Raw genomic sequence first — 26,286 nt, 5'->3', positions numbered from 1 at the left:
CTGCAACCTCTCTGGGTGTAGGAGGGAGAAGAAAGGAGTCGATATGGAGGTGCCACACCCCACTTAAGAACAGGTTTGGCTCTTTCCTGCCCCGACCTGCTTGCTGGAGGCTGGGAGGGAACATGAGGAGGTTTGGGACACAACAACCTGCTCCCAGTTTCCCTCCAAAGGATGCGAGGAGCCACCTCGGGCCCAGCTGCTGGGTGTGGGTCTACTCCGAGCAAGGGAGTGTGCGCTTATCTCTCTGATCTGGTTCTTTTGCACAAGAGCCGAAGCAAGCTTTGTCTGCAAAAGCGCCGCAGTTCAACAGGTGCTGCGCGGAGCGCTCTTCTCCCCACTGCCAGAGCCCACCAACCAAATATTACTTTCGTATTGCGTGTGTAATCCCGTGTTAATAATAATAATAATAAATTTATTATTTATACCCCGCCGATCTGGCTGGGTTTCCCCAGCCACTCTCGGCGGCTTCCAACTGAATATTAAAACAGTACAGCATTAAACATTAAAAACTTCCCTAAACAGGGCCGCCTTCAGTTGTCTTCTAAAAGTAAAATCGTTACTTATTGCCTTGACATCTGCTGGGAGGGCGTTCCACAGGACGGGTGCCACTACCGAGAAGGCCCTCTGCCTGGTTCCCTGTAGCCTCACTTCTCGCAATGAGGGAACCGCCAGAAGGCGTTGGGAGCTGGACCTCAGTGTCCGGGCAGAACGATGGGGCTGGAGACGCTCCTTCAGGTATACTGGACCGAGGCCATTTAGGGCTTTAAAGGTCAGCACCAACACTTTGAATTGTGCTCGGAAACGTACTGGGAGCCAGTGTAGATCTTTCAGGACCAGTGTTATGTGGTCCCGGCGGCCACTCCAAGTCACTAGTCAAGCTGCCGCATTCTGGATTAATTGCAGTTTCCGGGTCACCTTCAAAGGTAGCCCCACGTAGAGCGCATTGCAGTAGTCCAAGAGGGAGATAACCAGAGCATGCACCACTCTGGCGAGACAGTCTGCAGGCAGGTAGGGTCTCAGCCTGCGTACCAGATGGAGCTGATAGACAGCCGCCCTGGACACAGAATTGACCTGCGCCTCCATGGCATAGCTGCCAAGTTTTCCCTTTTCTCGCGAGGAAGCCTATTCAGCATAAGGGAAAATCCCTTAAAAAAAGGGATAACTTGGCAGCTATGCTCCATGGACAGCTGTGAGTCCAAAATGACTCCCAAGCTGCGCACCTGGTCCTTCAGGGGCACAGTTACCCCATTCAGAACCAGGGAATCCTCCACACCTGCCCGCCTCCTGTCTCCCACGAACAGTACTTCTGTCTTGTCAGGATTCAACCTCAATCCGTGTTTTCCTCCGAGAAGCTTGAAGTGGGACGCCTGGTTCTCTCCCTCCCCACGCAACAACCCTGCGAGGTAGGCTAGGTAGAGAGATAAGCAGGGACTGGGCCCAAGGTCACACCTAGTGGGCTTCATGGCCAAGTGGGGATTCGTACCCTAACCACTACGCCTCCCGGGCACTCGTGACTGTATTATATATCAAACTCAATTACAAAAATCCCTCTGATGCAAATAATTCTATCATTTTTCTCCTGCTGCTCCTATTTTGAATCCTGCCCGCAATTTTGTTTTCAGTGCTTTTCCCAAAAAGCCCCCCATTCTTCTGTTAAAAGTTCATTTTGATCTCCTAATAACGCTACCGGCTTTGCCATTTCCACATAGCCCATTGGCTCTCGGTGCCCAAGCTTTTAATTCATCGCTCTGCCCATTTTTGCCTCCGGCCCTTCCCACCACCACTTTGTGGCCCCAGGAAGGTCTTGCTCAGAAAGAAATGTGGCCCTCAGGGCTGGTGGGGGGACCTTTGCAAGAGTAGCCAACTTTCTCGGCACGCCTTGCTCCTGTGCCTCTCGCAGCCTGGCAACTCTGATCGACTTTTCTGGTGGCCAAATATTTGTGAAAGGCAGAGGAGCAGCTGCTTGCTGGCATTTGTGGGGTGGGGGTAGAGGGGTGGTCATTTGACAATGTCTTCTGTTTATACCACTGCCGTGTTCTTTTTTTGGTTATCTGTTCCGGCTTCTGCGGTTGGCTGAAATGCATCTTTCCGAGGCGGTGCAGTGGTGGAATGCCTTGGGTCAAAATCTCTCGAAACACAGGCCCACCAAGGCTGCGGAGGGGGAGCACATCCTGCTTTTGCTTTGCAGGCTACCTGAGGTGAAAACAGCCACCTCCTTTGGCTGCTTCCAGGCCTTGCTTGATAAAGCCAGCAGTTCCTGAAATTCTAATATCAACAAACAACGGAAATCGAGCGAGAGAAGCAGCCAGGCGTGTGTTTTTAATGGAGATATGGTCTGTGACCCAGACACAAAAAAAAAGACTCCGAGTTCTGGCTGTGTGTGGAGAGATGTATGTTTCTCGTGCCCTTGAGGTTCAGGGTACTTCTGAGCATGAACAGAGTAAAGGGACCCCTGACCATTAGGTCCAGTCGTGACCGACTCTGGGGTTGCGCGCTCATCTCGCATTATTGGCCGAGGGAGCCGGCGTATAGCTTCCAGGTCATGTGGCCAGCATGACAAAGCCGCTTCTGGCAAACCAGAGCAGCACATGGAAACGCCGTTTACCTTCCCGCCAGAGCGGTTCCTATTTATCTACTTGCATTTTGACATGCTTTCGAACTGCTAGGTTGGCAGGAGCTGGGACCAAGCAACGGGAGCTCACCCCGTCACAAGGATTTGAACCGCCGACCTTCTGATCGGCAAGCCTTAGGCTCAGTGGTTTAACCACAGCGCCACCTGGGTCCCTGTATGAACAGAGTAGATAAGAGAAAATTCCTACATTCAGATAGGTGCACAGTTGCCACCTTTGCCTCCTGGGCAGAGCTGTTGCACGCTTAAGAATTGGGTGGCAGGCAGAAATCCGTCCGTGGAGGCTTCCAACAGGCTGCACCTGGTAGATTTCCGCCCAAAGCAAGTTATTCAAAGATCAACCGCTGTGGCTTAGAAATCCTGCTTTAAAAACAATAAAATAAGTTGCCTGGGTTGCTTATCGACGAGACTGCACTTGCAATAAGTTGCACTTTGGCAAGAAGTATAACAAAGGCAGCATACGGCAAGAAATTATATTATAGCTGGCCATATGGGGTGCTGTGAATAGAATCTGGCAAGGAACTCGGCAGCCCAGCAGTACATACGAAAGGGCATTGCACGAAAGGGGAGATAGCTTTGCAAAAACGGGTGCCTTGGGCCAAGTTGCAAACTGTACATATATTGGGAGAAATTCGTACTGAAAGGCTAGCGGGTTTTCATGAGGACTCGCAAACTGATACGGAAAGCTGGATTTGAGACGGGAGCAGCCATGCCAGGCGCAGCGGGGCATCTGCCAAACCCAGGGCGAGGCACATTCCTGTAGGTGAGACAAGTGGGTCCTGGGTTTGAAACCTGAGAACGCAGTTCAGCGGCGAGGAGGGCAGCTGCCAGGGCTGAAAGGCAATGATCTGGACAGTTTGCGGCGGGACTTCCCGGCTTGCTAATGGGGCGGGGCAGGACTGCTCTGAGGTTTCTGCCCTCCCCACTGAAGGTCAAGTTTCTCCCTTGAAATAGAACCAGTCCCTGAGTTTGCTTCTTTCCTCCTCCCTCCCCATCCCTTTTCCTTTAGTGTCGTATCTTTTACATTGCAAACCTGAGGTGCAAGAACTGTAAGGTACAGGAGCCTTTTGGGGCGCAGGGGGTAGCTACTGAAGAGCAGGTTACAATTTTTTAAAAAAAACTGGTAATATTATTAATATTTTATTGTTGCTATTATTAATTGAATTTATATACCGCCCTATACCTGGAGGTCTCAGGGAAGAATGTGCTTGTTCAATCCTGACTGTTCCTCCGCCCTCAGAGACTTGGGGGTGGCGGGTGGCAGGGCCTTCTCTGTGGTGGCCCCTGAGCGGTGGAACTCCCTCCCACGCAGGGCATTTGGTGCCCTCCTTACGCATCTTTTGGAATCATTTTTATTTGATTTTACAAATACAAAATGATAACCATCCAAATGCATATCCATATATAGAGATTTCTCTGAAACTCCAGCCTCCGCGCCCCCTTTCTGTGGGTCTTGTTATCAACATTTACAACTGTAGATTATTCCATAATCTATATTTTATATCAATCCATATTATCCATGGTCTTTGTTACATCACAAGTGAGATTAAAATCCTGCTCATGTTTCCATCTGCTTGCAGTGGTCTCCTAAATAACTTATAAATTTCCCCCATTCTTTTTGTTCTCTTGGTTCCTGAGTTTTCCAGTCAGCTTTGCCATTTTGGCATAGTCCATCATCTTAGCTTCCCATTCCTCTCTTGTAGGGACTTTTGTCTTCTTTCCACCTCTGTGCTAGTATCACCCGAACGGCTGTTGTCCCATACATAAAAAGTCTTTTCTGATATTTTGGGTTGTCAGTACCTATAATCTATATCTATCTATCTATCTATCTATCTATCTATCTATCTATCTATCTATCTATAATAGTGAAGGTGCATGTGTGTTATTCCCCACTTTTCTCCCACAAGCACTTACCCGATCGTCCTGAAATTTGGCCACAACCTCAGAGTCGCATGTGAGCAGGTAATCATGCACTTATACTGACCAGCTGACACACCTAACACAGGTAAAAACCTGGATTTGTGGTCCAAAAAAAAATGCACCCTCCAGTGGACATTCAACGAACAATGGACAAACATACTCACACAATCCCTCACGCCCCGGAGACCATGCCTCCAACAGAGAGCAAACCACCCCGAGACCAAGCCGCTCCTCAGTGGACCAAGCCCGCCTCGGAGATCGCACATCCGAGACCAGGCCGCTCACCCCTCCAACCCCCCCCTCCGTATTACCCTCAATCGGTGTGGGGGGGGAATAGGGGTCAGGGATAGGTAAACCCTTCCCTGGTTGGGGTGGGTTTCGGGGGTCAAAATCGAGGACACGAATAGGTAAGTCCTTCCCTGATTGGGATGGGGGGTGTCTGTCAATAGGTGACAGGGATAACTAAGACCTTCCCTGGGATGGGTCCCAACAGAGTGTGGGGAGACACAGGCATGCCCCTATCCAAACACAACACAGGGGCGACTCTGACGGTCTGGGGAATCTGGACTCTGACCCGCCATTTAACAAACAATGCCACAGCAATGCGTGGCAGGGCCAGCTAGTTCCTAATAAGAAAGCTTCTGGGGTTTTTTTAACAAAGGTTATTTTAAACATTTTTTTTTCATTTCACTATATATCATCTCCCAGAACGCTTTTATTACCTTACACGTCCACCACATATGATAAAAGGTACGCCTTACGCATCTTTTGGAGAATGCTGAAGTCTCGCCTCTTTTAAGCTGCCTTCTGACCCCTGAAGCGCATGGGGTTTTTTTGAACCCGCCTTATTTTTATCCTTGCTTTTTGTTTTTAACATCGCGTTTCCATCCTGCAGATGGGCCTGGTGCCTTCGGGCTGAAGGGGCCGGTGACAAATTAATGAATAAAAATCATAATAATGCAGTGGTCCCTTGGTTCTCAAACGCCTTGGTACTCAAACAACTTGGAACCCAAACACTGCAAACCCGGAAGTAAGTGTTTGGTTTGCGAACTTTTTTCGGAAGCCAAACATGCTCCGTTTTGAGTATTATGCTTCCGTTTTGAGTGCCACACTTCCGTTTTGAATGTTACGCTGAGGTCTGTCTCTTTTTGCTGTTTATTTTGCATTTTCTGTGGCTTTTTTGTTTTGCTTTTGTGACTGCGTGCAACCCCAGCTCAGCTACTGATTGATTGGTTGTGTGACTGCAGTACATGGTTTATTGCTTTCATTTTATGGATCCATGGTCTCGTTGGATAGTAAAATTCATGTTCAATTGCTGTTTTGGGGGTTGCTTTTAAAAGTCTGGAACGAATGAATCCGTTTTGCATTGCTTTCTATGGGAAAGCGCGCCTTGGTTTTGGAACGCTTTGGTTTTGGAACGAACTTCGGGAACGGATTAAGTTTGAGAACCAAAGTACCACTTTAGTTGGCGGACACAGGAAGCAGGTGGATCGCTTGACCAAATAGTTTTGCCTTTGCTTCTTCCCGCTAATCTCTCTCTCTTTCTCTCCCCCCGCCCCCCTCCACCCAGGTCCATCACCGCAGACCTCAAAGGGGACGTACATTCTGGTTCCAGTGGGCAAGGCCATGGACGGAGGGCTCTGGTCAGCAGAGGTGACCGAAACAGGCACAAACAACATATCCCTGCGGGTCACCACCTCGCCCAACGCCGTGATCGGAAAGTACCAGTTTGGGGTCAAGACGCGGACCAAGGCGGGCGAGTATCAGATGCCCTTTGACCCCCGCTACGATATTTACATCCTCTTCAACCCCTGGTGCAAACGTAAGTTTTTTTCTCTCTCCCTCTTTGTGTGTATGTGTCAGTAGAACACGAGGCTTGTAATCTTAAGGTTGTGAGTTCGAGACACGTGTTGAGCCAAAGATTCCTGCATCGCAGGGGGTTGAGCTGGATGACCCTCGGGGTCCCTTCCAACTCTATGATTCTATGAAGCTGCAGCAGTTTCTAAAACCGGTAATTGGAAGTGTGTGCTGTCTCCGACAGGGGAAACACAACATAGCCATTGGGGTCAGTGACACTAATTTATTAGAAGAATTTCATTTATGAATAGATAGAGTGAGGAAAAGAAAGAAAAGAGTGAGCGAGAATGGGGGGGGGTGTGGAGAAAAAAGTACTGTTACATTACCATATACTGTATTAATATACAGATGTGTACAGTCATCCCTCTTCTTGTGAACGCTTCATGTTGCGTTTTTTCGGGTTAAGAACGCGGCAAACCCGGCAGTGTTTACTTCCGGGTTTCGCCGTGCACGCACGCACAGAAGCGTTATGCACAGTTTGCACATGCGCATAAGTGTTCTGCACGGTTCTCGGATGCGCAGAAGCGCTCTATCGCGCTTCGCACATGCGCAGAAGCCCCGCTCTGGTCACAGACTTTTTGGGGTGCCAACGGCACCTCAGAACAGATCATGTCCGCAACCGGAGGTACCACTGTATATTATTGCCATACTGTCCCAACACACATATGGTTGTCAATGAGCTAATATATTCTGTGTAAACTCATTCCGGATATCAGTGTATTTATCTGTGCATATAAACATATTCAAAGTCAATAAAAGAAGTTTACTGCCATCCGTTCACAGTCGGATTCCTGAAGGGAGACTTAGTTACAAATACGTACATATGGATCTCACCCATATCCTATATAATAAAGTGCAAGTGTCTCTGCGTCCAGATTCCCTGTGTCCCTGTGTCCGCGCTACTGCGCATGTGGCCCACGGACACAGGGATTGGATGCAGAGACTGCACGCACACACGCTCTCCCCCCCCCCCACCTACCGTTTCCCTGCGGCCGCCAACCGCTGCTCCCAGCCGGACTGAGCGTTGGCGGCGGGGGGGGGGGGAGAGAGAGCGCGTGTGCGTCCAGCAAGGACAGGTCCCAGGGTTCGGAGAAGCACTGCACAAGCGCTTCTCCGAACCCCGGGATGTCTCCTTCCTATCAGCAGCTGGGGGAGAGGAAGGAAGGAGGAGAAAGGGCTGCTTTCTCCTCCTCCGTTCCTGTCCCCCTGCCGCCGACCACAAGGACAGGTCCCGGGGTTCGGAGAAGCGCTGCGCAAGCGCTTCTCCGAACCTCGGGATGTTCTAGCGCCCGTTTACTCAACGGGCTGAATTACACTAGTGGGGGAATAATCCCAGTGCTTCTGCTATCTGAGAGCTAGCAGAGCAGTCCTAGCCAGAAGCTGGTCAAACGAAGAAAGAAGTGGGGGGAAAGAGGGAGGTGTGCTGAGTGACTCGTCCTTTTGTTACCTGGACAGGTTAGGTCAAGCCCACCTTCTATCACATGCGAAGGGAAGGGTCCTCCAGCCTGGAGGAACAGGCAGTTTTGACTGGCTGGACCAAACATCCCCTCGCATGTCTTCTCCAGCATTTCAAAGAATGTTGTACTTGACTGCCTCTCATGGATCACACCCCACATTTCAGGCCAGAGTCTCTCCCCGATTTTATGGGAGGGTCTCATTTTCCTAGCCTCCTCGCTGCTGGAAGGGTTTGGCCAGCAAAAGCCTGTCTGGATGCCAAGAACCACGGGAGAACTGTCTTATCTCTGTCCCACGGACACACCCTGCACACAAAAAATGGGAATGGGTGGGGAGTGGAGAGAGGAAACATTTTATCTCCAATGGAGTATGTTGAATAAAGCACCAAAGAAAATAAATCTCTTGGCTCCGCATTGTAGAGTTTTACAAAGGCCAGCTGAGCAGAACATTCAGGGAGTGTCAGGATAAGGGATGCAAAATAACAAAAGGCACTCTGCGCATGCCCCTGGGGTGGGTTCCAGAAGGTCCGGTCCTCTTCTGGGGACGGTCAGCTCCCTTTTCCTCAAAAAGGAAGAGTTGGGGAGGTTAAGTTGAGCTCAGGGAAAGCAGAACTCCACTGTACTCCGAGGCAGAGCTGGGTTGGGAAAACGCCAAGCGAAGGGTGCCTCTGAGCATCCGTAGAGCACCCATTTTCCTTCCTGCTGAAAAAATGATTGCAAAACACACACACACCAAAAAAAAAAAAGAGTGACATATGTCATATAAAAGCATAAAAACAATATAACTTTTTTAAAAAAAAAAATCAACAAGACCTGCACACATGCTACTAGCCCAGAGATAGAAAGAAAGAAGTGTCCCTTTCAGAGAGGAATGGCAAACTAAACTGATGGATTACGCAAAAATGGCCGCAAAACTGACTGGAAAGCTCAGGAACCAAGAGGACAAAAACTTTAAGAAAGAATGGGAAAGATTCATAATTTATTTAGGGGGTCACCGAGCAGATGAAAACATTACCAGGATTTTAATCTCACTTGTAATGTAATAAATACGATGGATAATCTGGATAGATATAAACAGTGAGCTTTTTTCTGGGGGGACGCATACCCCTAAACATTTTGTGAATCTTTGTCCTTCTGTCCGTTTACTGTGTTTATGTCCCCCGATTTGAACTATAAAATGGTGGTTTTCTTGAGTCAAAATAAGAATACCCCCTCAACATTTTTTTACATAAAAAAAGCACTGGCTATAAAATATAGATTATGATATAATATGCAGTTGAAAACGTTGACATTAGGACCCCTGGAGAGGGGATGGGGGGGGAAGTCGTGAGATTCAGAGAAATCTGTACTGTATTTGGTTTTGTTATAAATTTGTATTTGAAAAATCAAATGGAAAAGAGGATCATAAAAAATCAACAGAAAAACACAATTAAGATGATAGGGAGTCAAAATGTTCACCTCCCGTTGGTGGTTTTTGCACAGACATTCGGCGCCCTCTCTCCTCCCTTAAAAGGCCTGTAATTTCGAAGCTCCTGAATTTGCCCTAAACTTCCCCTCTTCCATTTTTCCCCCTATCAGAGGATCCTGTTTACCTGGCCCAGACCAATTGGCTGGAGGAGTATGTGCTGAACGAGTCGGGGAGGATCTACTATGGGACCGAATCCCAGATTGGGGAACGCACATGGAATTACGCCCAGGTAGGCCCTGGGGGGCTCCTTGGCAGGATGCAAAGTGGCCTAAGGTCTCAGAGTTTTCAGTACTGTTTACATCAGCCCTCAGAGATGAGGCTTTCTGCCACTACCAGGACCCCTGTGCAAGGTGAGAGGGCCCACGGGTTCATCGAACCTGCTTCTGGCTTCCATGACTTCTCCTAAACTCTTGAATTGCAATTCAAGGCGACTTTAACAGAGTGGAGAACGGGGCCAAAACTAACACAATGGATTTCAACGGGGACAAATCTCAGGTTCTGCACTCAGGCAGGCAAGAACCGGCAAATATTAGATGGGATGTGAAAAGGATCTAGGGGTCTTGGTGGACCACAAACTGATCGTGAGCCAACAGTGTGATGCAGCAGCAAAAAAAAGCTAATGCCATTCTAGGCTGCATCAACAGAAGCATAGCTTCCAGGTTAAGGGAAGTCATAATATTGCTCTGTTGTGACTTGTGTCCAGTTCTGGGCACCACAGTTTAAGAGGGATGTTGATAAGCTGGAACATGCGCAGAGGAGGGCGACAGAGAGGATCAAGGGTCTGGAAACCAAGCCTTATGGGGAATGGATGAGCGACTTGGGTATGTTTATCTCGGAGAAGGGATGAGGCTGAGAGGAGATATGATAGCCATCTTCGAATGTCTCAAGGGCTGTTCCATGGAAGCAAGCTCGTTTCGGAGGACCCATACCAATGGATTCAAGTTACCAAAAACGAGATTGTGGATTTTCCTTCCTTGGAGGTTTTTAAGCAGAGGTTGGATGGCCATCTGTCATGGATGCTTTAGTTGAGATTCATGCATTGCAGGGGGTTGGACTAGATGACCCCTGGTGTCCCTTCCAACTCTATGATTCTATGAATCTTCCTCCTCTTTAGAATCATTTGCACATTACACCCCAGCTAGGAGTGTTCAGCAGTGCCGACTGTTTTTTTTTTTAAAGTAAAAGTTTGAAAAAACAGACATTTTTCAGTTACAAATGTGTTGGGGATACGCCCGGAGAGGCATGAAGCGAAGGACTGAGCAGCGGAAATATGGATAAATGCCCCACAAGCAAATTGGGAGGCGTGAAGGGAAAATGCTCATAAAACCTCCCCGTAAGCAAATCGGAACAGATGCTCAATAAAGGCCAGATAAAATCTAACCCCTCATGTTAGCTCTGGGCAAGCAAATCCGGAACGAAGGCTTATTATAGGCCTTCTGGAGGAGAACCATAGGTCCCTCTGACTTCTTTCGAAGAGAACAGAGCAGCACTGAAGAGCCTTGTGTGGTTATTCTGGTTATCTGCCAGCAGGAGGCGCTGTTGCTTGCACCGTGCTGCTTTGCAGTTTTGCTTCTGCGGGAGATCTTGATCTAGGTACCCAGAGCAGTTTGGTGTGAGCGTATGAGAGATCTTTGAGTGTTCCCCCTTCTCCTCTCCCCCCACAGTTTGACAAGGGTATGTTAGATGCCTGTCTCTACATCCTGGACCGTCGGGGGATGCCGCACGCGAGTCGTGGAGACCCTATCATGGTTTCACGGGTCGTCTCTGCCATGGTGAGCTCTCGGGACAGTTTCGCCTCCCTGCCTGACAAAACTTGCTTGTGTGTTTCCTTCTTTAAAAAATGGTCTTCTTACTTTCTGTATTCAACTTGCACCCCTCTCTTCAGAAAGCTTGTAGCACCTGCCTTTCTGCATGGAGAAAGTCGGTTTGTTTATTGCGTTCATATCAGACCTTCATTTCCATGGAGCTGGAGGGTTGGTTGTTCTCCGCACCTCGTCATTTTATCCCTACAACAAACCTGCGAGGGAGGTTAGCCTGAGAGGCAAGAACAAGGTCGCCCTGCGAGCTTCATGGATGGGTGGGGATTCGAACTCTGGTCTCCCAGGTCCAAGTCCAACCACTATGCCACCACAGGCTCCCTGGTAGATCTCCTTTTTGGGATCCCTAATATGCTTCCTGCCTTTGGCCAGTATACCTGAAGGAGCATCTCCACCCCCATCGTTCTGCCCAGACACTGAGGTCCAGCTCCGAGGACCTTCTGGCGGTTCCCTCCCTGCGAGAAGTGAGGTTACAGGGAACCAGGCAGAGGGCCTTCTCGGTGGTGGCCCCTGCCCTGTGAAACGCCCTCCCATCAGATGTCAAGGAAATTAGCAACTATCTGACTTTTAGAAGACATCTGAAGGCAGCCCTGTTTAGGGAAGCTTTTAATGTTTGATTCTACAGTGGTACCCGATTTACGAACTATTCAGTTTAAGAACTCCACAAAAGCGGAAGTAGTGTCCCGGTTTACGAACTTTACCTCGGTCTAATAACAGAATCCGAACCATGGAAGGGCACTCGTGGCGGGAGGCCTCATTAGGGAAAGCGCGCTTCATTTTAAGAATGGTTTCTGTTTAAGAACGGACTTCCGGAACGGATTAAGTTCATAAACCGAGGTACCACTGTATTTTTAATGTTTTGTTGGGAGCCGCCCAGAGTGTCTGGGGAAACCCAACCAGATGGGCGGGGTATAAGTAATAAATTATTATTATTATTATTATTATTATTATTATTATTATTATTATTATTATTATTCCTATTGCCTACACACTTCGGATCCATATTTCTGCAGCACCACCAAGTGGATTAAGCGCTGTGGAACTTCTTCATCTTAGCATCCCTCTCTCTCATTGTAGAAATGAACCGTTAGAGGTGCCGCCATAAAACGAGCGTATTTGCAAAGCTAAGCAGGAACCTGTATGGGGAACCGCAAGCTGAGATTCCCGCATTGCAGAAGGTTGGACTAGAGGAGCCCTGGCTCCCTTCCGACTCTACAATTCTAGGATTCTACTAGAGGCGAAGCAACGAAACCTTGTGTCCCTCCGGGGCTGACACGCCACTTGCTAACCGTGCCGATTCTCCCCACCCTTCTCTCTCAGGTGAACTCTCTGGACGACAACGGGGTGCTGGTCGGGAACTGGACCGGCGATTACTCCCGTGGCACCAACCCTTCGGCCTGGGTGGGCAGCCGCGACATCTTGCTGAAGTACCACAAGTCGGGCTATCCGGTTCTCTACGGGCAGTGCTGGGTGTTTGCCGGAGTCGTGACCACAGGTAGCGGCCGTCTGCGGGGAGCCGGGACGAGAGTGGGCTCTGGGGAAGGGAGGGGACGGGCTTGGACAGAAGGAGGGCCTTGCAGGATCAGGTCCATGTGCTCCAGCCCCCTGGTCCTCAAAGGGGCCAACCAGAGGCTTATCTCTCCCCGTTTCTCTTCCTCCTTGTCCTCTCCTCCCCCAGTCCTCCGATGCCTGGGCATTCCCACGCGGACCATCACCAACTACAACTCGGCGCACGATACGGACGTCAGCCTCACCATGGACATATACTTTGACGAGAACATGAAGCCGCTGGAGAACCTCAACGCCGACTCTGTTTGGTAAGCACGGCGACCTTGCCGCCTCCGTCTCAGGTTGCTATGTTTGGGAGATAGCTGCCAAGTCTCCCGTTTTCCCCGGGAAACCCCCGTTTTTACTTACCTTTTCCCGGTGGTCCCCCATATCACTTCGTCTCCTGTTTTTCTCCGTTATTTTCTCCTGTCGGCGGCCTTTTTTTTCTGATTTGCCCTTCTATGGGCACAAAAAATGGCCGCCACCGGCTTCAAAAGTAGCTTCTATGCATGACCGGAAGTGCGTAGATGCGACTTCCGGTATCAGCAGTGGCCATTTTGGTGCCCATAGATGGGCGGGGTGACACCGGAAGTTGCGTCTACGCACTTCCGGTCATGCATAGAAGCTACTTTTGAAGCCGGCGGTGGCCATTTTTGGTGCCCATAGAAGGGCAAAGCAACACCGGAAGTTACGTCGACGCAACTTCCAGTGTCACACGGCTGCTGGTCCCAGAATCTGCAGTCCGGGACTTGGAAGGTAAGGTTTAGGAGGAATGGCGAACCCAGGACATCCGCCACCCAAGTACCCCATTTTTTTTAAAAAAAACCTCTTTATTTACATGGATAGTGCATAGGGTGGACATTTGATTGGTGACTGCTATGGCTGTCAGCGACTATTGGGCGTGTTATTGGTTGCTGAATCAAGGGCTGGTGTTGATTGGCTGACGTTGGGGCACTTGTGCGGGTGATTGGCAGCTTCTGCCGGCGAGGCGTTTTTTGTGCTAGGGGCGGGTGAGCGATTTTCGGCAATCCCCCCTAAAAAAAGCTCAACAGCCCCATGCAATCCCCCCATAAAAAGCTCAACAGCTCTTGGCAATCCTCACCCCAAAAAGCTCAACAACTCCGAGCCATCTCTCCCCCCCCCCCGCATTTTCTCAAATTTGAGTCCCCCCAAAATAGGGAGCGTCTTATACATGGGGAAATCTTATACATGGAAAAGTACGGTATACTTTTCAAGTTTATACATTTCATTAGTTTTACCATCAATTTAACATTTCAAAGTTTGACTTCCTTCCCTCTCTTTCTGCGGTTCCTTAAATTTATTTTATAACGTCTTCTGCATATCCAAATTCATTTAATTTGCTCGTTTAATTATCTACTTTAAATATATATTCTTATGTAATAACTGCAGGTTATTACAATAATCTTGCTAAATGCTTTTATCTGTTTGCAATTTATCTGTAAATATTCAATAAACCATTTCCATTCTTTTATAAAAAGTTTGTTATCTTGATTTCTTATTCTTCCGGAAAGTTTTGCCATTTCTGCATATTCCATAAGTTTTTGTATCTGTTCTTCCTTTGCTGGGGTACACTTCCAAGTACCCCATTTTAATTAAATTAATTAAGAGTGGTAGACTCGTAATCTGGGGAACTGGGTTCACGTCTCCGCTCCTCCACATGCAGCTGCTGGGTGACCTTGGGCTACTCACACTTCTCTGAAGTCTCTCAGCCTCACTCACCTCACAGGGTGTCTGTTGTGGGGGAGGAAGGGAAAGGAGAATGTTAGCCGCTTTGAGACTCCTTCGGGTAGTGATAAAGCGGGATATCAAATCCAAACTCTTCTTCTTCTTTCTTTGCCTGTCTGGATGCAGGAATTTCCATGTCTGGAACGACTGCTGGATGAAACGGCCCGATTTGCCTTCAGGGTTTGATGGGTGGCAGGTTGTGGATGCGACCCCCCAGGAATCCAGCAGCGGTGAGTCAAGGACCTTTAGAAGGCATCTCAAGGCAGCCCTGTTTAGGGAAGCTTTTAATGTTTGATGGATTTCTGTATTTTAATGTTTGATGGATTTCTGTATTTTAGAATTTGTTTTGTTGGAAGCCGCCCAGAGTGGCTGGGGGAACCCGGCCAGATGGGCGGGGTATAAATAATAAATTATTATTATTATTATTATTATTATATAAGGAAGGATTCCTGAACAAAGAAGACTCTGATGTCCCCCAGCTGTTTTGGACTCCAACTCCCATCAGCCCCAACTGGCATGCTGGAGTTGTAGTCCAAAACACCTGGCCAGCTTACAACTTTTGGGGTCGCAAACTAGGTCTGGTGGGCCTTGGGCCACTATAACAGCTTGGGAGTGGCTGGGCTGATCTCCTTATTGCACTGGCACACCAGCGCTGCAGGTGGCTGGAGGCCGGTACTGCAGCCATCTGACCAGCAGGGGTCATGTGACTTTGTGAGCCAATCAGTGTCTGTTTGGCCCCTATAAAAGGTGCTTGAATCACTGGGGGGGGGGACTCCTGAGTTCGAGTATTGAGGAAGAATCACCTGGTAGGGAGAACAATTTGCTTCGTGGTTTCATTTTTAAGCAACATCTGCCACAGTACGGACGCCAGTTCAAATTGTGCCTCGTGGAGTTCCACAGATTAACACTGGAAGCCGTTGCCTGTTCTGGAAAGGGGACGGGGAGTCTGACACGGCGCTCCATCTCATCTCTCCCCTGCTTTCCTCAACAGGCATTTTCTGCTGCGGTCCCTGCTCCGTAGAGGCCATCAAGAACGGGCTGGTCTACATGAAATACGATGCGTCCTTCTGCTTTGCTGAGGTACTTGTTTCTGAATGGTTTCACATTCGCTACTGAAAGAAGCAGGGCTGCTCTGTCACCATATCTCTGATTCAGGCTTGGAACCTTCAGCACCAGGGAGAGCTCCCCAGGAATGCAGACGTCGATTCCATCACATACAGTTGCAATCGAAATGATTACACAACCACCCATTGCAAATCTGGTTTATTCTGAAAAATTTGCAGACTGTTTGCAAGGAGCAAAACCAACAACACCAATGGCAATCGCTCCACACAACAGAGGCGTCGAGTGGTTTCCCCAAATTCAGCTGAAATTGCAACTTATAGTGAGACTGGAGAAGCCAGAATACGTTGCGTTTCCCGCTGAATCTCGCCTGATTTGCAACGGGGGGTGGAATAAATTTCAATTGCAGCTGTGGATAAACAAAAGGTTAGAGCAACCTTCCCCAACCTGTGCCCTCCAGATTTTGCTGGACTCCAGCTCCCATCAGCCCCAGCTAATGTCACAGTCAAAGACTGAAGGTGATGAAAGGTTTCAACAACATCCTGATAATGCCAGATTGAGGGAAACTGCTCAGAGACACAATCATAATACAGTGGTACCTCTTGTTGCAAACGGGATCCATTCTGGCGGCCCGTTCACAACATGAAAAGGCCGCAACATGAAGTGCCGCATCTGCACACGTGCGTGACGCAATGCGGCACTTCTGTGCGTGCGCAAAGCACAATTTAGCGCTTCTGCACATGCGTGCAGGTTGCAGGTGCGCTGAACCCGGAAGTAACCCGTTCCGGGACTTCCGGGTTCGGCGCGTCCGTAACCTGAAAAGAAGCAACATGAAGCGGACGTATCATGAGTTATGACTGTAATCCTTGTCATCACTAAACTTGGTTTTCTGCTAGAACTTCCAATGAAATTGAAATACAGTGGTACCTCGACTTACGAATAACTCGACTAACAAATGTTTCGAGTTACGAACGGAGCTCCGTCCGCCATTTTGGATGCGGTTTAGATAGGATTTTTTCGACTTAAGAATTTTTAGGTAGGATTTTTTCGACTTACGAATCCCCCCCCCCACCATAGGCTTCTACTTACGATTTTTTCAACTTACGAAGGTCCGTTTGGAACGGATTAAATTCGTAAGTCGAGGGACCACTGTATCCATCTTTCTAGATGGGTAGATAGACATAGATATACAGTGGTCCCTCGACTTACGGACTTAATCCGTTCCGAATGCACACTCGTAGGCCGAAAGGTTCGTAAGTCGAAAAGCGGTTTCCCATAGGAAAAAAAGTATTCGGAAAAATTCGAAAGTCGAGGAAACCGCATTTAAAATCCGTAAGTTGAGGAAACCACATCTAAAACCGCCAACGGTGTTCCGTTCGGGTGTAGAAAAATTCGTAAGCGTGCAACCATTTGTCCCGTTCGCAAGCCGGAAACTTCGGATGTCGAGTAATTCGTAAGTTGAGGGGCCACTGTACAAGGTCTTCGCCACAGAAACGGGAATGAATACCTTATACAGGTATCTCTCTCTTCAAAGTTTACGGTAGCAATTTTGAGCTGGCAACAGTTTGCTGTGGGCTGCCGGCCTGTTGAACTTGTTGTGACTTGACTTCTGGGTAAACCTTCTCCAGGGATCATGTAGGTAAAGAGAAGAAGTTGTCACAGGGGGTGCGTTGCAACTACTCTAGAGTAACGACTCTCCAGACCTTTGCCTTTTCATGCTTTTATTGAGTGCAGGCTATTTACAGTGCTAGAGCTGTACAGGATACATGTTCTCAGTCTGACCCAGAACCCTGGAATGGTGCTTCCCGCGTTTTCTTCCAACATAAGAGTCTGGGTACCCCAAATCTCCTCCCGTGTTTCCTCCTGCGTAATTCCGGAACCGGAGGGAAAAAAGGTCTCCTTTCCATGTTTTCCTTCTCCCCCTTTTCCCCCTCTCTCACTTCCTCTCCCACGTGCAGCAGAGGCTCTGCTATCCTGCCAGAGCCTCGTCTCCTACTTCCTTCTTCCCCACTGGACTCTTCCCCCTCCCCGCTGGCTCCGCTGCTGGTGGAGGAACTGCTCCTCAAGATGGGGGGGGGCTCTCTGTACTCTTTCCCCCTCACAGAAGTAATAATAATAATAAATTTAATTTTTATACCCCCCCCCCATCTGGCCGGGCCTCTCCAGCCCACTGGGCAGCTCCCAACAGAATATTAAAAACACGATAAAATATCAAACATTCAAACTTCCCTAAACAGGGCTGCTTTTAGATGTCTTCTGAAAGTCAGATAGTTGCTTATTTCCTTGACATCTGATGGGAGGGTGTTCCACAGGACGGGTGCCACTACCGAGAAGGCCATCTCCCTAGTTCATTAAGCAAGGTTCAGTTTTGGGACAAGTTTAGCTCAGTTGGTAGAGCATGAGGCTGTGACCCTCAGGGTCAGGGGTTCGAGCCCCACGTTGGGCAAAAGATTCCTGCATTGCAGGGGGTTGGACAAGATGGCCCTCGTAGTCCCTTCCAACCCAACCATTATGTGAAATGCAAAAGGGCAGAGAGATGCCCCTCTCCCCCAAACAGAACCATGGGCAAACACAGGGGTTGGTTTTTACTGCGGCAGGCCTGCTGATGGGTTTCTCTGACCCACTTTCTCTCTCTCTGCAGGTGAACAGTGACAAGGTTTATTGGCAGCGCCAGTCTGACGGCAGCTTCAAGATTGTCTATGTGGAGGAGAAGGCAATCGGTCACTTAATCAGTACCAAGGCAGTGGGCTCAAATCAGCGCCACGATGTCACCGACATTTACAAACATCCTGAAGGTAATGTGCTGTGTGGACAAGGCGACAGGCAGCTGGGGTTCCCAAGGCAGGACACACACAAATAAACAACAACAACAATTTATTATTTATACCCCACGAATCTGCCTGGGTTCTGGGTTTCCCCGGCCACTCTGGGCGGCTCCCAACAGAATATTAAAAACATGATGAAACATCAAACATTTAAAACTTCCCTGAACAGGGCTGCCTTCAGATGTCTTCTAAAAGTTTATTTCCTTGACATCTGATGGGAGGGCGTTCCACAGGGCGGGCGCCACCACCAAGAAGGCCCTCTGCCTGGTTCCCTGCAACCTCGCTTCTCACAGTGAGGGAACTCTCCAACATTTCACTGATGAAAATAGGGACGTCCTATTCAATAATAATAATAATAATAATAATAATAATAATAATAATAAATAATTTTAGTATTTGTACCTTGCCAATCTGACTGGGTTGCCCCAGCCACTCTGGGCGGCTTCCAGGCTGTATCAAAACATGATACAACATTTTTTTAAAAAAAAATCCCCCCCATTCCATTCTTATTGCAATGCTCTGAAATCGCTTTGGTTCAGCTCCGCTGGAATTTCAATAGCAGTCTGGATTTTGGAAAGCCTTGGGGTTTAGCACCTAGGAAATGTCCTTAAAGGGTTTGTGGTTGGTGAGCCCTCGTGATATTAGTTAAACCAGAAGCTCCCACCATTTTGTGCTCTTGTGAGGGGAGATTTTTTTATATGGGGGGGGGGGTTTAAAAAGCACCATTCTATGTGCAGCTTGCGGACCTAACATATAGAATAAGAGAATAAGGAGAATGTAAGCTTGAAGAAGACTGGAAAATGTTTCATGAATATATGGAGGGAAATTGTGTTTATTTGAAAACGTGGGCAGCATTAAGATAAATTCAACAGTGTAGATAAGTTTTGATGGATGTAATAATGGAATACTGAATGGTTTAGTTTATATTATTATTGTTGTTATTGATATTATTTATTGAATTTATATACTGCCCTATACGCAGGGGTCTCAAGGCGGTTAACAGATTAAAATCAAGATATAAAACCACAAAATACCTAATAAAAATAAAAACAATAACCCAATAGCCCCCCCCCCAAAAAAAACAACCACATTTTAAAAGGGCATAGGATGTAAATTGGATTAACCAAAGGCCTGGTTAAAAAGGAACATTTTTTGCTATAAAATATGCAGGGATTTATGTTTTGCAAAATGAACCATGGAAAGAGAAGAAGGGAAGCCATTGGTATTTTGAGGTTGCTTGAATGAATATTCGAAAATGTAAAACCGAAAATTTAATTACAATAAAGAAAAAGCACCATTCTGGGCAGTTTCCGAAGGCCTGTCGGAATGAATCCGTCTTCACCCGAGGTCTTCACCTGCCTCCTTGGCTGCAGTAGCAACACCTGAGCATCTCTCTCCATCCTTCTCCCTCTTTTTCTCTCTCAGGCTCCGAAGCGGAGCGCAAAGCGGTCGAAACGGCCGCCAAGCACGGCACCAAGGCCCACATCTACACCAACAAGGAGTGGGGCGACGACATCTCCGTGACGGTGGACACCCAAGAGGCCTACACGGGCCAAGACATCTCCTTGAGGGTCATCCTGAAGAATCGCAGCTCCATGCCCCGCAGCGTCTCCCTCAACCTCTTCGTGGCCGTCATGTATTACACCGGCGTAACGGGCAGCAACTTCAAGCAGGAGAAGAGGGAGGTCCAGGTGCCGGCCAGCGGAAGTACGACACTTTATTGATTTGTGGTTTCCCTCCCCCCCACATTCGTATACCACCTTTTTCTTAGGGTGGTGGGCCAACTTCTCCTCTCTTTCCCCCTCGCGACAGGCCTGCGAGGTAGGCTAGGGAACTTTATTATTTTTATTTATTGAATTTATATGCCGCTCTTATATCCGGAGGTCTCATGGTGGTTCACAGAAAAGATCGCAATATATAAAATCAAAATAAGAACAATAACCCAACAACTCCCCCTCAAAAAGAGCCACGTTTTAAAAAGGTATAGGTCAGTGTCCACCAGCTCAACCAAAGGCCTGATCAAAAGTGACCGTTTTTGCCTGGCGCCCAAAGGTGTATAATGAAGGCGCCAGGGGAACTTCCCCGGGGAGAGCATTCCGCAGATGGGGAGCCACTGCAGAAAAGGCCCTGTTCTCGCGTTGCCACCTTCCGGACCTCTCGAGAAGGAGGCACACGAAGGAGGGCCTCAGAAGATGATCTCAGGGTACAGGTAGGTTCGTTCATATGGAAAGAGGCGGTCCTTGAGGTATTGTGGTCCTGAGCTTCATGGCTGAATGGGGATTCGAACCCGGCTCTCTCCCAGGTCCTGGTCCAAAACACTAACTGCTACGCCACACTGGCTCTCGGTCGCCTTAAATCACAGGGCCATCTGTTTGTATCTGCATGGGCCCCTCTGCATCACATCAAACAACCCCATTGTGAGGGGTGTCCCCATGACGGGGCAATAGCCGCTGGACGTGGCAAAACAGGTAGAGGTGGGACACACTGCTCCCCAGGTGGAGTCGGGGGGGGGGCAGGGAGGAAATCCTCAATCTCTTGAGGAATTGATTCAACCTCAATCTGTTAGCTGCCATCCATCCCCCAACAGCCTCCAGGCTTTGGAACTTGCTGAAGACTGTGGCAATCGACTGAGTGTTTAAGGGATAAAGTAAATCCTATATAATAAAGTCCCTGTGTCTCTGCGTCCAGTCCCTGTGTCCCTGTGTCCGTGCTAATGCACATGTGCCCCACGGACACAGGGACTGGACAAAGAGGCGGGACCCCCTCAACCCTCTGCCTCCCGTCCCCCTGCAGCGGCGGACCAAGATGGCGGCATTGGTCCGCCGCCTCCGCCTCCTGACAACCCTACCTGGCCCGTGGGAGGAGCGGCGGGGCCGCGGCCTTCCCTCCCTCTCTGCGCTCGGCCGCGGGACACGACGGGAGAGCGCTTTGTTTAATTGCGTTCCTGGTGCGCCCCGCGGCCGAGCGCAGAAAGGGAGGGAAGGCCGCGGCCCCGTCGCACCTCTAGCGCCCGTTTTCTTAACGGGCTGAATGAGACTAGTAGATAATAAAGTGGTCTGTCTCTCGGGGAACCCGGTCCTGAGCTGTGTAGAGCCACAGGTTGTGCCGTAGAGCTTGCTGTGATTTTCGGTCCCAGTTTGCGTAACCCTTCCCCTGCCTTTCCCTTCCAGGCCAGGCTGTTCCCATGGTGGTCTCCTATGCCGAGTACAAGCCCCACCTGGTTGACCAGGGAGCCATGAAGCTGAGCATCTCAGGGAAAGTGGCCGAAACCGGCCAGGTGATCGCGAAGGAGCACACCTTCCGCTTGCGAACACCGGACCTCACTCTGACGGTATGGCACAGGGGCTGTGGTCTGGAGTCAGGGGCGAGGGAGGGAACTCTTTGGGGTGGGGGGTGGGGCTTGAGGGCCGCATACCCTTCTGGGCAGCCTTTGGAGGGCCAGGTGCCATGGTGGGTGGGGCCAGAGACCAAAGAGGGTGGAGCAATGGATGTAAACATTGTCTTTGTGTGCATCCTCAGTGTAGACAAGCCAAAGGGAATTCAAGGGGTTTGAGGACAGATTTGAGGTGTGTAGCAGGACTAGCAAGCAGGAGTGTCGTCCGAAGGAGGGTTTTGAGAGTCAGATAAAGAAGCATGGGGAGGCACATTTGGCGCTTAGGGTTGAGGTCCCACACCCATGGCATATGCCTAGAAAGCCAGGTGTTCATGAAGTGGGGAGGACACCCCCTTTCCTAAACTGTGTGTGGCTGAAAGCCAACAAGAGCATTTCTAACTAAAAAACTGCTCCAACGACGGAGGAAGTAAAAAAAAGAGAGAGTGCTGGTTGCCTTGTGCTTTTGTAACCTGCACAGGTAAGGTCACATCCCACCTCTAGTGGGGAGGGAAACAGGAAGTTTGGGCTGGCTGGACCAAACATCCCCCTTGCATGTCCACTCTAGGAAAACAAGGAATGTTGTATTTGACTGCTTCTTATCTATCACATCCCACAGTTCCCCCTTGGAGTAATCCTCGTGACAATGTCTTTGCTCACAAGGGTGTGGTTTTTTTTTTGCAACCTCTGGGCTTCCCTGCCCAATTGCTTCTACCACCTAGCAAACCCTCTATATGCTCACCCTTGACAATACTTTCTCTCTTCTCTCCTCTCTCTCCCCCCGACAACAGTTGCTGGGCCCAGCTATCGTTGGACAAGAAACCCAAGTCCAGATTGTCTTCAAGAACCCGCTTCCGGTGACGCTGACTGGGGCCATCTTCCATATGGAGGGGTCGGGGCTCTCCACCCCAAATACGATGACAGTGGGGTGAGTAAACCCTACCTTTCCCCAGGATTCTTTGGGAGGGGGCTGCCATTTAAGTGTGTTATGCATCTGAAACAATAGCCATCTTCCCTTCATCGGAAGATTACCAGGCGCTGTACGAAAGCGTTCAGCAAAATTCACATCGCGTAATACAGATGCAATTTTAAACACTCAACAAATCAGAGCTGAAAGGAGGAAAAGGGCAAATGAAAAACTCCCCAAATTTGATTCAATCTACAGATAATAATAATAATAATAATAATAATAATAATAATAATAATAAATTATATTAAAATGATATTATTATTGAAATATTCAGTGCTTTTTTCTGGGGGGGGGATGCAGGGGTACGCATACCCCTTAAAATTTTGTTAATCTAAATTCAGCCTCATTGATGGGCAGTATTTCAATATGAGTAGGAAAATGAGAGAACCCCTAAATATTTTTTGGGGGGGGGGAAGCACTGGTAATATTTATACCCTGCCCATCCGGCTCGGTTGCCAGACGGCTCCCTAGTTTTCATTTTGTCCTTAATTTGGGAGTTGCTTATGACAGAGGCTTTGCAGTAGAACCTTAAACCAAATTTGTGAAGAGTTGACTAAAGTAAGGCAGAATGTTTCTAGTAAGAACCTGCAATTAGATTCTCGCATACCCAGAATTGGAGGGTTGGACTCCTCAAGCCCTGGCCTCCGGACCAGGACATGGGTGGCGCTGTGCTCTAAACCACTGAGCCTCTTGGGCTTGCTGATCAGAAGGTCGGCGGTTTGAATCCCCCCAACGGGGTGAAGCTCCCGTTGCTCTGTCCCAGCTCCTGCCAACCTAGCAGTTCAAAAGCATGCCAGCCCAAGTAGATAAATAGGTACCACTGGGGCGGGAAGGTAAACAGCGTTTCCGTGCGCTCTGGTTTCCGTCACGGTGTCCCGTTCCACCAGAAGCGGTTTAGTCCTGCTGGTCACATGACCCAGAAAGCTGCCTGTGGGCAAACGCCGGCTCCCTCGGCCTGAAGCGAGAGGAGTGCCACAACCCCATAGTCACCTTTGACTGGACTTAACCGTCCAGGGGTCCTTTACCTTTACCATGTTACTTACAAACTCTGGCCTTTCTGAAAACACAAGCTGGGGAACCTGACTCTCTCTTTTTCCCCTTTTCCCAGAAATATCGGCCCACACCAAACAGTGACGCTACGACAGACGTTCACACCTCTCCGTGCAGGCCAACGCCAGCTGGTTGCCAGCCTGGACAGCCCTCAGCTCTCCCAGGTCCACGGGGTGCTGACGATCGAGGTGACCCAGGGTCCCCCAAGAGGCCCCTCGTCGGCTTCTCCAGCCCCTGTTCGGGGGTCTCCGGCCCGCGGACGAGCTTCCCCGGCCCACGGACGGGCTTCTCCGGCCCCTGCCCGAGCCTCGCCTGCACCTTCTCCTGCCCTCACCAGAGCATCTCCAGCTCGCCAGCCGACAGGCCGCAACAGCCCAGCCAATGCCCGCGGGTCTCCGGCCCGCCAGCCAGACCCTCGAGGCTCCCCCAATGCCCGTGGGTCACCTGCCGTGCGGGCGGGGCGGCCGGTCTGAGACAGACCTTTTTAGCTTTTTTTTTAATGTCATGTACTGTGTGATGAATTGCATACGGTGCCAGCAGAACCGGGAGCAACATGGGGAGGGGGGCGTGCTATGCATGAGCCACAGAACCACAGGAGTTCTGCAGGATGTGGACGTGCCGAGGCCTCAATATTTGGTTGTCTCTCAGCCGTCCATCACCCATATAGAGCCCACCCTGCCGGCCCTGCCCATTATTTGCCATTGCCCAGTTATATCTCCGCTTTCCCCGTCCCCTCGCACAATTTGTTCTGTTGTTCCTGCCCCTTTTCCTTGCTCTCCGTACCCGCTTCCTACAAAACTCGCGACTCTGAGCCCATGCCGACCTGCCCCTCTCTGCCTGTCCGTCCATCTTCTTCCACCTGAATGTTTGCCATCCCCTCACATACCTGCACTGTCAATTTCACTCTCTCCCAAGCCCAAGGGCCAAGCGTTGCCAGCACCCTACAAATCCACTCCCTCTCTCTTGATCGCTGGGATCCCCCGAAATATTTTTGTACTGGTTGTTCTCTTTTGCTCCTTCGCACACTTTTTTGTTTTTGAATAATACACTTAACCTCACTCTCTCGCACAGGAACAACACTTGCTCCCCCAAAAAAGGCAAGCAATGAGCTTCCGAAGGGAGAAGATACACAGGTTGTTTTTTTAAGTCCTCCTAAGTGAATCCGGCTTGATCCCCAACCATATCCCCTGGAGATTTAATGCCACATTTACATTAGATGAATCTTGCCACTTTCTTATCTCTCTCCTTGGTCCCCATGCAAGGAGGTTATCATACACCGGTTGTGGTGTGGGGGGGGGATTTTTCTCCCTGCCCTCCTAAAATAGTACCAACAAGGAAGAGAAGGGAAACTGCTTGAGGAACACTACTAACCCACCGCAAAATGCATCGATTGGCCATTGGCTGCCTTGCCTCCGTTCACTTATTTAAATGTATGCACACACCAAATTTCCACAATCTTCCTTAACTTTGCACTGAAGCCAAGCTGTGCGCTCTTTTAAAAAGAGCCAAAATAACATGTTTGTAACCAGCCAGCTCTGTGATTATGTGAAGATATGATAGACTGCGCTACATTTAAACTACATGCAAACGAGTGAAGCCAAAGCCTGTTACTATTATTTTTCACACTTCATATAGGTATTTATTTGAAAATAAATGATTTTTAACTCTAAACCTGGCTTTTTAAATGGTTGTGTGGGTTTCTTCTTTACTTGGAGCACTCAACATGTCACAAACCCACATTAGCAGCTGTTGCATTTTGTGGTATTGTCCTGGCTGACCTCCCCTCAAAGCCACATTGGCTTTTCCTTGCACATCCTCTCTCTCCTATATAGTATTTGTACTGGTCTGTCGTCACACTGTGATTATGACAGCCACTAGGGGGCACTTCTTCTTTGGCAATCCCTCATAGCCTAGTAAGTCTTCCATAGTGACTGTCCATAAGTGACTGTGGAGGCCAGTTTTGGATCCACACTTCCTTCCACAGTGGGGACATAGGTTTCCCAATGGGAGTTGATCATGGTGAGGGTTTGCCAAGCGTGCCTTCCTCTCCCTTGCGTCCTGAGTTCAAGCGTCTTCAAAGTCCATGACACCTTTCGTAAAGGCTGTTCTCCCATTGGAGCGCTCACAGGCAAGTGTTTCCCAATTGTCGGTGTTTATACTATATTTTTTAAGATTTGCCTTGAGACAGTCTTCAAACCTCTTTTGTTGACCACCAGCATTACGCTTTCCATTTTTAAGTTCGGAATGGAGTAGTTGCTTTGGAAGACGATAATCAGGCATCCGCACAACATGACCAGTCCAACAAAGTTGATGTTGAAGAATCATTGCTTTCAACACTGGTGATCTTTGCTTCTTCCAGTACACTGATATTAGTTCGCCTGTCTTCCCAAGTGATGTGCAAAATATTTCGGAGACACCGTTGATGGAATCTTTCGAGGAGTTGCAGATGGTGTTTATAAGTGGTCCATGTTTCACAAACATACACTAATTCACACCAGGCATGTGAATGGAGCCAAACTTGGCCCTTTCATGGTATCCATTTGGGTCATTTCAGGAGGAGGAGTATAGGA

At 49.0% G+C, this 26,286-nt stretch overlaps 1 protein-coding gene across 1 annotated transcript in view; it reads left to right on the top strand.

Moving 5' to 3' along the window:
* Positions 1 to 24,212, top strand: part of TGM1 (transglutaminase 1) — a 49,947-nt gene extending 25,735 nt beyond the window's left edge. Inside the window, exons 4-15 of the mRNA XM_035135859.2 lie at positions 6,120 to 6,371; positions 9,439 to 9,557; positions 10,993 to 11,100; positions 12,466 to 12,640; positions 12,824 to 12,962; positions 14,566 to 14,669; positions 15,431 to 15,519; positions 18,143 to 18,296; positions 19,752 to 20,033; positions 21,497 to 21,657; positions 22,488 to 22,624; positions 23,775 to 24,212. Coding sequence (XP_034991750.2) covers positions 6,120 to 6,371; positions 9,439 to 9,557; positions 10,993 to 11,100; positions 12,466 to 12,640; positions 12,824 to 12,962; positions 14,566 to 14,669; positions 15,431 to 15,519; positions 18,143 to 18,296; positions 19,752 to 20,033; positions 21,497 to 21,657; positions 22,488 to 22,624; positions 23,775 to 24,189 — 2,135 coding nt within the window. The 3' untranslated portion in view covers positions 24,190 to 24,212. The remainder of the gene's footprint in view (positions 1 to 6,119; positions 6,372 to 9,438; positions 9,558 to 10,992; positions 11,101 to 12,465; positions 12,641 to 12,823; positions 12,963 to 14,565; positions 14,670 to 15,430; positions 15,520 to 18,142; positions 18,297 to 19,751; positions 20,034 to 21,496; positions 21,658 to 22,487; positions 22,625 to 23,774) is intronic.
* Positions 24,213 to 26,286: the final 2,074 nt, after the last annotated feature.

This window comes from Zootoca vivipara, chromosome 13 (genome assembly GCF_963506605.1).
Source record: "Zootoca vivipara chromosome 13, rZooViv1.1, whole genome shotgun sequence".
NCBI classification, from domain to species: Eukaryota; Metazoa; Chordata; class Lepidosauria; order Squamata; family Lacertidae; genus Zootoca; species Zootoca vivipara.
This window is presented reverse-complemented; position numbering and strand designations above follow the sequence as displayed.